Here is an 11635-nt window from a genome sequence, read left to right as displayed (position 1 = left end):
GCAAATATAACAAGCATAGAAGTTCTTTTGCTTGCAATACAGCTCCTATTTGTTTTAAATTGACCATATGGAGGGGGAGAGGAATAATTGAACATTCAATGGTCCTGCACCCTTTGGTGAATTTGAGATTCTTGTTTGATCCGTAAAATATTATAATATTGTTTACTCTAATTCTTTATTTAAAGAATTTGGAGAGTGAGTGCCTACTTATTAAGGTTTCTCTAAATCAAGGTGGTACTCTTCTATAGGAGCACAAATATGTGAACTGTTTTTTGCCCCCTTTTATTTTGAGTTGGCTAGTTACTATGGATTAAGAAATTTAAAATTTTTGTGTAAATGAAAATGGGTGCTTCTATTGTGGATATTTCAGGCCCCATTTGTGTGGTTGTAACTCATTCCAACACTCGACATGTTTCCCTGGTTTCTTTTTCTATTGTCATCCGTTTGCACTCATCACAAGTTTTTAGAACTTAAGATTTGCATAGATGAATTTGTCATTCGCTCTATAGCCTCATATGATATTTTGCATTAGTCAATGGTGAGCAAATAGAAATGATTGGCATGCTTTATACATGGTTTTTTTTAATCTAAATATGGAAGTTTAGGTATGTGCTTCCTTATTTGCACTCTTCTATTTTTGGGTCATGCTTTGGGATACAAGGGTTTTTATGAATTTTTTTACCCGTAAATGAATCTGTTTAATATGTTTAAGTAAGGTATGTCTACATGGGATGGTGTTTGATGAGGACGTAAGGAATGATCTTTTTTTATCAATTGATTTATTTATTTTCTTCATAGTGTGTCAGGTTGTGTGTTTTTTCTTAGCCAGACTGCAACTTCGTTTTTGTTAATTGAAGTCTAGCTATTTGTTTTCTATATCATCATTGATATCATTTTCTGTCAGGATGGAGACCACTGGAGTTTTATACTTTTATAATTTTATTATTTCTTGCTATTTGTTAGTTAGAAGTTTTGAATCTTGATGTGTCTACAGAAGGTGAAATTGTGATTCACAATCTTGATTTGTGATGACGTGTCTACACTCTATAGGGAGGGGAAATGTTGATTTTCTGATACAACAGAGTGTGTAGAATTCTTGAATCTTTATAAATGAGGACATAAGGCAATAATCTGTTTTTATCAATTGAAATCATTATTCTTTCCCTAACATGCAAGTGCCTCGGTTAAGGAAAAAAAAATGATTGTCTTTAGTTTGTCAGCTTGCAACTTGTTTTATGGTAAACACTGATTTTTCATTAGGTCTTGCTATTTATTGTTAGTGAAAAGACTTTAACTCATGGTTTGTCTACGTGAGGGAAAATTGTGATTTACTTTTGCAGTAAGGTTATGGTGTAGAAGTGTTGAATCTTTATTACTGTTAAGGGGCAATATGAAAGCCCTTGAAATATTCTTTTGATTTCACATTTTTTACCGCTGAATGTTTGAATGTTATCTTCTCACTTGTTCAATTTATTTTATGGATTTTGTTTCTTGGCAGTTTTTTTAAGGCATATATGTTTGATCCGTTTTTCTTGATCACTTTGGTCCTCTTTATTAGGTGCACAAATATTTTAGGTGGTGCACAAAAGTAATAAGGAAAAAGTTAACAACGAAAAAGTGAACAGAGCAAAGAAAAGGGTGTTGTTCTCACATTCATTGAGGAGTCCATTTTTTAAATTAATGGTGGGGTTCATAATAAATTTGAGAGGAGGGGGTTTCATTTCTTCGTATTTTAGGAGCACTTAAATTTTTAGATTTTGGGGTTCATAATAAAGCTTAGATTTTGGATACATTTTTAGGGACTTTGTAGAGGAGAAGAAAAAAGTATTTAGTTTTTATGACGGTTGATTATAGTTCTCATAAAAGTGGTGTTATAACTTATATTTTCATAAATAGTTAATTAATAATTATCCTAAGCTTTAAGAAGTGATTTAAATAGTTTTGAAATAATTTTTTTTTTATGGCAAGTTCTTATTTATTTAAGAAGTGATGTTGAAAATCTTGTGCTCAAAATATAATATCTTACTGAATCTATGCTTTTATTTTATATTAATTGTGGTTTACTTGTTAGAAAATTGCTAACAATGTATTTGCTGCCATGTCAAATATGCAGGCACTAGATAGAGTGTGGCCTGGACCCGATGTGGATACCCAGTTGACCCAGCAGCCGAATCATCGGTCAAGTCCGCTTTGGAGGTGCGCCACTGATGAGGTATGTAGTAGTATTATTAATACATGTTTGTTTTATAATTACCTCGTGTTTAATCTCCTAACACAATACTCGTCCGTGTGCAGGAGGTGCCTGGCATGATAAAGGTTCGATGCCGTAAATGTGTATTGCCACAGGGTGGGCTAGATCCACGTATCATGCAACACATAGATGCAGTAGGGTTGACTGGTTTATTCAAGGTTCCTGATATGGAGGTCGACCACGCCTTGATCATGGCGTTGGTTGAGCGGTGGCGTCCGGAGACGCACACGTTCCACTTACCCCATGGAGAAATGGGTATCACCTTGCAAGATATGGAGGTGATGCTGGGGCTTCCGGCGGATGGGTTGCCTGTCACTGGGAAGACAGACTACCAATGGAGTGAGCTGTGCAAACAGTTGTTGGGCCGAAAACCTCCACCCTCGATACCAAAGTCAAACAAGTCTACCCTTGCAGGGGTGAGGATAAAATACACCTGGCTTAATGCATAGTTTGCCGATCCCTTAGCTGTGGACGCTGGTGACGAAGTTGTGCAGCAACATGCCCGCTACCACCTACTTGTACGGATGGGGGCCCTCTTGTTCATGGACAAGTCTGCGGACCGGGTCTCACTGGTGCCTCTGCAGTTGCTCAACCTAGTCAGCAATGCGAGACGGTATAGCTGGGGTAGTGCAGCATTGGCCTGGCTGTATAGGCAACTTTGTGGTGCATCGAAGAAGGATGCGATGCAGATTGGAGGAGCACTCTTGTTGGTGCAGCTATGGGCCTATTCAAGGTTCCCACAATTATGCCCTGTTGTGAGGCCGCCTCTACCGCCAGTGCACTCAGGGCCCCTTGCCATTAGGTACGTTCATTGAGTTCTCGTTATTTGTCTCTTTCATATAATTAAAAATATGCCAAACTAACAAACAAAAGAAACTTATCAATGCTTAGTATATGGATGTGAAATATAAAAGCAAAGTTTGTTAAATGTAAGGTTCAGTAATGAGCATTTGTCGACACCCCATGTTTGGTAGGTGGAGCGGGCCAAAATGCACCGCAGAGCATGCCACACACGTCCTTGCTGCGTACCGGGCGTCACTGGCTACACTACGGGCCGAGCAGGTATTCGGTTAATTTAGTTTGAATTCTTATGACCACGTTTCCCTCAATTCTTATGACTACGGGCCGAGCACGTTTCCCTCAAATGCACCGCACATGCTTTTATTTTCGTTTCCCTCAATTGCATGACCACGTTTTTATTTTTATTTTAGTTTGAATTCTTGGATTGTTGTAGGAATGAGTTGATTTCATAATACCATCCCATCATTTTGTTTGATACTTGGATTTCCATCCCATCATTTAACTCAATTGGAATGTCCATCGTGAAGTACTTCACATTAGAACTTCCATATGTAGCACCTGCATGAATACGACCAAACATAAAGTAAAAAATTCTTGAATGTTAAATCAAAGGGTTTTTTCCAAATTGGGTTGGATTGAAGGGTTTTTTCCAATGCAACCCAACTCACATGACTCAGGTTAAGTTGGGTTAAATCAATGGGTTATATATAAATTTAGTCATATATATATTAAGTAGAATTTGGCTATATCCTTCATTATGTACGGAAACGTTTGTGATTTACACCGAAAAAAGAAAAAACACAGAATAAATTGTCCCTTTTCCAAGATGTTTGAAGCATGTGCAACATGCGCAAAAGATTGAGCATGAAGTCTTGGTTTAGTGCAAGACAGTGAGTTCAAACTTGTGTTGCAACCAAAAAACAAAAACTCCACCAATTGTTACAAATGTCATTAATCTGATGCAATGAATAGAAGACGCACATATTGGATTATGTAATTGGTTATAATTCAATGAGAAATGAATTTACCTAAGAGTATACCAAAGATAATCAGATTTGTCTTTGGTTGTATTTGTGTGCTCAAGTAATTCATTTGATTTTAATGATGCATCTTCGAAACCCACGATGACATCTTTAAATTCTTTCCAGCTACTAACTGAATCAAAAGTTTGTGTTCATTTACTGATTATGTCATTATACACCGTTTCAACCTATTTAACACGAGAAAATAGAACTTTTAGCCTGCTATGAAAAGAAACTAAAAAATTTCAAAACAATATTTCTTAAGACTTTATATAAGGCGAATGATTGTAAACGCAGAAGATATCAATTAAATTCTAAACAACAAATTTCCTACTACAAACTTGACAAATATGGGTCTTTTCAGAACAAGGGAATCAAGGCATATTAGAATACAAATGATATTTTCAAAACGCAAACAATATATGCTACAAATTTGATTAAACAAATAAAATTTAAGCTTGTACGGTTTGTAATTAAGCTTGTACAGTTTGTAATTAATTAATAAAATGTTATGAGCCTAAAACCATAGTTATTGCTCTGCCTAATAAGTAGACAATTTAGTATTTCTTCTTCTAACATAGGGGTATCTAGGATTACAAACATTGTTATTGTGATGCAAAAAACATTGTTACATTGTAAGTTATAAATTACCTTTGCTGAATTGAAGGTTATATTTTTACAGTCTAGTAGAATACTGTTTGACTTCGATTTACGTATTCAAGTGGTATATTTTGAATATGCACAGCCTCGATTGTCTTCTTGGAAAACAATGGCCTAAGTTTAAAGAAACAAATAATTGTTAATCAGTGATATATGAGAAAACATAAAGACACTTGACACATTACCTCTTGTTGTTGACGTAAATGAAAAGTTAGTTCGTGCTCCTTGCACCAAAGTTGGAGAGCACAATTTAATTGCAGCATGCAACTCCTTAAGTTGTCCCCACTTTAGCTGCCTTAATAGTCCTAAAATTATTAAAAGCTATGGATTATTAACGAGTACTTTATTCATATAATTTTAGAAGCGTGCAAAATATGCTGCTCACCATATTCTTCAAGAGGAATGTAATTTTAGACATTGACATGATTAGTTTGAGATAAGTAAAAGGCTTACGTAATTTCCAACACTAAAATTTATAAGAAATATATATTTACATAGAAATATAATAACAGTATTTGATGAGGATTATACCATGTAATAATTTACATAGCTTCCATTTCTTGCAATATAAAGTGCTACTTGAAATGCAATGTCTTCAGTAGACCTTATAATAGTCATTTTGTTCTCATTCATTGAAACATTGTTAATGACTAATGCAATTAATGTAGCACAATATTTCTATTACGATAAAAAGATTTTGCGAAATCATCAACTTGGATTCATCTTACAGCCATAAGGATGCTCTAGTACCCTCCTCTAAGTTTGGTTCAGATTGAAAACCCTAGTATTTGATGGTGTCAGTTAGCTTTGAACCCTGTCCAGCATATGAACATGGGGCTGAAAATGGTGGACATGAACAACCTAGATCTTTTAATATTTTTTGCAGGTCAATTTTGTTGTTCTTTTACTTTCTGCCCAATAATCCCTGAAGATTTTGTGTACGACTAGAAGCAAGAAATTCCATGCTTTGCATATTACATATCACAAACATAATGTTAAATTAGTATGATGTCTCACTATCACAAACATAATCTACTTATGCAGATTGTATGGGAGCCGTACACACATACGCTAGGCTCCCTACCTGCGTATTGCACTGCTGGGCAGCATATTTGGAGGGCCGAGGTGCCGTTGATATTCTTTTGGATAGTGGAGTGGCATCATCCTGAGCGAGTCCTCCGTCAGTTTGGGATGAAGCAACCAGTTCCAAGTGTCGTGGATACGTCGACTACCCTTCACAAGATATCCCTTCAGGGTAAATGGGAGAAGAACTGGGAGGTAGAACATGATCCCTTTATTCGGCAATGGGCCAACCGAGTGAATGTAGTTCGCGGGTCCGATCTCCTAGACGATGATGATACGTATCTCGTTGAGTACATGATGTGGTACAATCGCCACACAAGGCGGTACATAACACCAGAGTCTGCGTATTGGGAACTCATGGTGAGGCAACAATTCCTATTTTATGGATGAAACCATTGTTGGATTAAATATCCTCAGCAGCTTTATCATGCATGCAAAAGTCCACAATAATTATCATTGTTACATCTCTATAAGTTTCTCTGTCATTTTGTTTTAAAGTCAAAAAATACTGCATGACATGTCATTATGTTTTAAAGTCAAAATACTGCATGATTTAAGTTGTTCATAACAAACTGAATTTGTCTTGATCCAATTTGTTTGCATGAGGAATGGTTAATGGGCAATGACTAATGATGACCACACCTTTGTTCATATAATTACATTCAACTTTTAAAAAGGGTGGGTTGGGTTGGGTTTTATTGTATTTTATTTTATTTTTTGTTTATTTTTTTTTGTTTTTGGTTGGCTTGTACTTTAAAATGGACGGTGCAACTCTGTGTAGTAGTGATAAATTCACATTTCATGATAGTTTAGATAGCCTTTCCTCCAGAACTGATTAATGTATTACATATTCCTTGATAGATATTACCTCTAGGATTGGGAAGTCCCTTACTAAACTGTTGGTAGAATGCAATTCCCAACAGCTTAAAGGTCATTTAAAATCTTGCAAGTATGCAGCAAGGAGATGTGCATTTATACTAGATTCAAGTATGATATATGTTCTAAGTTTTTGGTACTTCCCTTATTGAAACTTGAAGCTTGCGTTTGATATTTTCAATTCATTTGATTTGGGCGTGTACGTTAGGAAATAATAACTTCAAAATATGTGTCCTGATTGCAATGTGATATTAATGGAGTTGTAAATCTGGTGAAGCCTAGATACAGAAGTGAAATTCTGATATTTTCACTTATGCTAAGATTGAACTTATGTACAACCAACTATACGTGTTTTTTAGAAGTATTATCTCAATGTTTAGATTGCATAGCGATAAACATAACAGGAAACTGAAAATTCCTGAGTGTTGGGTTCGAACTATAAATTTTTGCACAGGGGGGGCCAACCCCTATTTTTATACACTGTCTTTTTAAAGATGCTTCATAATTATAAGTAATATAAGGATTTCATTAGCTATTTTTGGTACTTTTTTCTTTTGATTTTGGAACAGATTTATCCAAGTTTTGCATCATACTTGCGTTCTTGCTTTTATGACGCCCTTGTTTTGTAGGTTCGGACGATGATTAGGTCTATACAGAGGTGCGATGAAGGTTCTGACATGCACACTGACCTTACATTTACACTAGAGCTTGTGGAGGAGCTAGGCCGACTTAAATTGGCGAATGCGCTTGCAGAAGCAGTTGACATTGGTACACAGGCCCCAGTTCGTGGCGGGCAACGTGGTGGGTCTCGTGGGGGTGGACATCGTGGAGGTGGTCAAGCTGGTCCCAGCCGTACGACCGAGTCAGCTCCCATCTACGAGGAAGGGAATGAGTCGGGTGCAGAAGAGGCATGGCTTGGCACTGATTGGGTACTGTCTGATGACGACGGCAGGACACCGCGATGCACGCCTGGCGATGGTGCTGGGCCATCCCATAGCGTCGATCATCAGGGCACTGTTCTAGCCCACACTACATCCTATGGTGCTAGCACGGACTATGAGGGCCCTCCTCGTATGTCGCCCCTAGTTTTCAGTGGATCTGCCCATGATGGTGGATGCATATTTGTCCCCACACCAGGCATGCCCACCCCACCTCTAGTGCATGTGGACCCCACCATGTTAGCTCCATCTCAAACCCCCCACGGAGAGGCTGTACAGATTGAGCAGATACCGACTGAGGACATTGAGCCAGTGGAGGCTTTACGGAGATCGTGACGCCCGCGTGCGCATGCTCTTGATTGCGGGACCAGTGATGGTATGTACTTCGTCTACACTTCCCATCTTCTTGAGCTACTTCTACTGTGCATTTGATTGATTATGTTAATTTAATTATGCTGTTGTGTCTGATGAAACAGGTAAGATTAGACCTGTCAGGGCATATGGGCGGAAACGAAAAGATCATTAAATGCCTTAGTGTATGCTTATACTTCCTGCCTATAGGTGACTGCATAGTTACGTTTCACTTTTCTTCTAAAGTAGTATTTTTTTTTTAGACCTAACTGCAATGGTGGACACGAAAAGGCCATTGAGCCGGATTGTCCCTGTGTGCTTATTCTTCATGTGTATAGGTGACTGGAATAAGCATGCAAAATGTTCTACTAATTGGGGAGAATCTTGGTGGCTGTGCATCTATTTTTGGATCATTGCTTAGGGAGAATACTAGCTGTCAATGTGTTTGTTGTCAAGAAATTGATATTTTGGAGAAAACCCATAAGGCGTGTTGTATTTATTGATGTATTAGGAAGTTTTTCTGCACTTGGAGTTTTGATTGCAAATTGACAAATGTCTGGATTGGTATTCATTTGAAGCCAAACTTTCTTGTGTTTTTGTATGTTGTTAGCTACAGTAAAGTGGGTTGTAAGAGAGTAATTTGTTTTTTTTATTTTTATTTTTTATTTTTTTGAGAAACAAATGTGTGGCATTGTTGATAAGCAAGAAGAAGTAATTTGATACTTTCCGTAAAAGAGTTTCATGACGAAGTTTGTGCAGATCAATGGCAAAACCAACTCCTTTGTAGCAAATCATTTATCCGAGTCTCTACAATGCTTGGCTAGGTATGTGTCTCTCTCCTAATTTTCTGATTCGCCTTCCCTAAAATTCCTAGATTGGTACATCCTCCTTCCCATTTTCTTATTTTTAATCTCCTTTAAATCCCCTCCTCTCTAGAATGATTAGATCTGTGTACATTTGATTACAAGTTCGTTAGTAGGAACTTTGGAGAATAGAATTTATATATTTTTTTTTCTGAGTTCTAGAGCAGCTCACAATATAACTTACCTAAAGCTAAAAACGGCAAAAATCTTAGTTATGTGTGCATGTTTTGTTCCTTTCGCTTCTTGGGGTTTGTAATTGTTATTTAACATTGTATATATTAGCTTTTCATTTTGGTAGCAATTTGGGAACCCAATGAGAAACAAAAAATTGATTATTGATTTTTTCATCAATTAGCCTTCTTATTTTGTGATTTTTAGTATATATATATATATATGTTGTGTGTGTCATTGGCCAATGAATCAAATCTTGTCCATCATTTGCTTTAATGAAATGATGGAGGCGTTCATTGCTTGAACTGGGGATGAAATAGCCTAATGATTATCTTGAGGGCATGGTATCCGTTAAAAAATTAAAAAGTAATTGAGTGTGTTTTCTATTTTGGTTGGAAAAGTAATAGCATTTAAAGCTACTCACTCTTAGTGTTGTACGATAGTTACTCACACCATCAGAGCACACTCCTATAATTATTGCATTTGCACGATAGGCTTGTTTTGTTGAATTTTGTTTGTAGTTTCGAGAGATACTTATATGATGATATGTGTTTGATTTTACATTTATGTAATTCAAGAAAGTGGTTTAGTTGGCCTCAAGATTGGTGGTTTGATTTGCACGGTGGAAAATCTGATATGCAAGGTTGAAAAAAGAACCACCGTTCGGCATTCATTACCAATCTGACTGGTTTTGTATTTATCTTCACATGATTGAGAGCTGAGTTATTTGCTTCAAAGTTGGCTTTATAATATGCATATGGGTGTTAGAGGACGCTAGAATTGAAAAAAATTTCCAAGGCTTTGCTTACCCTTCCAAGTGGTTGCAAGTCTATGTTTATCCTCTATTTGGTTGAATGCCTTGCTAATCAATTTGCTCAAAATTTTATGAATTTTGGCTAACCATTTTAGCGAACACATTCTCTGAAGATAACAAGGCGGAGTATAAATTATAGATCTTGATAATAATCTCAGCCATTTCACTTATATGTTATTCTTCAATAATTCATCAATATTTTATAGGTTGTTCTATCTGTTGAATACATGGTTGTTCATGCTTCTAATTGTATAGTTTATGCTCAGTAATTTTCATTTTTCCTTGGAGGGAAATGCAGTTAAGACCATTGAGCTGACATATCAGCTGGCACATGACTTGTAGGAGAAGAATGAGGACTTGTCTGCTCTAGAAAATGGTATGCAGAGTAGCAAAAATATTTCGTAGAGAATGAATTGCTGAATTATTGCTTCGTTGCTGGCATTTATCTGGTTTTTCGTTAGACAATTTGTTATTGCTATAGGACTTTCTGCCCCTGCTTGCATATGAAGGGCTGAATAAATTCCCAGCGGTTCATCTGCTTAGCAAATAGTTGTTGAAACTTTGAATTGGCCTTTTCTATAAGTAGAGTGCAAACACATTGGTCTTTTCTATAAGTAAAATACTAAATCTGTGCATGTTCTTGCAAATGCTATAAGAGAATAAATACCTAATGATCTCAACTTGTGAAGGTGGGAGATTTTGTCTCACCCCATTGAGTCACAAACTTGATTTAGGTTGTTAGACGTTCTTACTTTCATTATAAACTTGAGACATTTTCTCATCTATAAGGCTAATTTATTCTGTTGGGGCTTCTAGGTTCGAGGGTCTTTGAGTTTTTACAAGGGCATTACACCAAACTTTCCTGAAGAATGTTCTCGTTCGAAGGGAATTGGCCTCCATCAAATTGGCCATCTGTGGGTAAAGTTGAAATACATGGTTTGCAGGTAACTATATTTTTTGATTTAATTTAAAAATGTATAAGGTTCTTATGCTGAGATTCTAAGAATATCATTGATAAAACAGATCAAATATAGGCTGATGCACTTGTTCTGAGGGGGATCAGTTGCACATTTGAGGAAGGGCACAAAATACGTATTGTTGGCAGAATTGGCAGTGGCAAGACCACTCTCATAGGTGCTCTATTTCGTCCAGTGGAGTTAGCTAGAGGGAATATATAGTAATGTATCTATTGAAACCTGTAGTATTCCATGTAATGTTCACTTTTTACGTAACTTTGAAATTTTAAGTGCTCATTTTTTTTTCTAATTCAGAATAATATTACAAGGTACATCATAATTTTAGGGTTTTATTTACTGTGTTTGGGATTCAAGAACCTTTATATAGCTGTGTTATTTGTTTTTTTAGTTGGTTGGTGTCAATTTTTATTCATGGTTATTTTGTTCTGGACTTTCTATATTGTGGCTATTAAAATTTTCAGAATTGACTTGAAGAATTTAGATCATTTTCTAATGTTGGACAATTTATCATGTATGAATAATTCCAATCCTATCTTTTTTAAACTTTGAATTTTCTTTGATTGGTATGGATTGCAGTGAATCCTCCAACGAGGAGGATTTCCAAATCGTTCATGTAGAGGTTATGCAATTCATTGTTGTTTTTGACGTCATGTACATTCGTTAATCGTGGCTCATTATGTATAGGCTGATCTTGTATTTTGTAACTACACAATAATGGACTGCAGTGAACCAAATAGACGGGGTACGACCAAAGCTGACTGAATAGGATCAAATAGAGTAAATAGAATGTAGTACACCGATTTTCCTAGAAACTACAGTGGACCGAAT

At 36.4% G+C, this 11635-nt stretch overlaps 1 protein-coding gene across 1 annotated transcript; it reads left to right on the top strand.

Annotated features, from left to right (window-relative positions):
* Positions 1-2750: 2750 nt before the first annotated feature.
* LOC115989819 (serine/threonine-protein phosphatase 7 long form homolog) lies at positions 2751-7967 on the top strand. The gene is made up of 4 exons (XM_031113696.1): positions 2751-3053; positions 3226-3313; positions 5779-6177; positions 7323-7967. Exons 1-4 carry the CDS (start codon positions 2776-2778, stop codon positions 7965-7967), a joined length of 1410 nt encoding a protein of 469 aa, XP_030969556.1. The 5' UTR covers positions 2751-2775.
* Positions 7968-11635: the final 3668 nt, after the last annotated feature.

The sequence above is a fragment of the Quercus lobata genome, chromosome 5 (assembly GCF_001633185.2).
Source record: "Quercus lobata isolate SW786 chromosome 5, ValleyOak3.0 Primary Assembly, whole genome shotgun sequence".
Classification (NCBI taxonomy): Eukaryota; Viridiplantae; Streptophyta; class Magnoliopsida; order Fagales; family Fagaceae; genus Quercus; species Quercus lobata.
The sequence above is the reverse complement of the archived record's forward strand: the minus strand, read 5'-3'. Positions and strand labels throughout refer to the sequence as shown.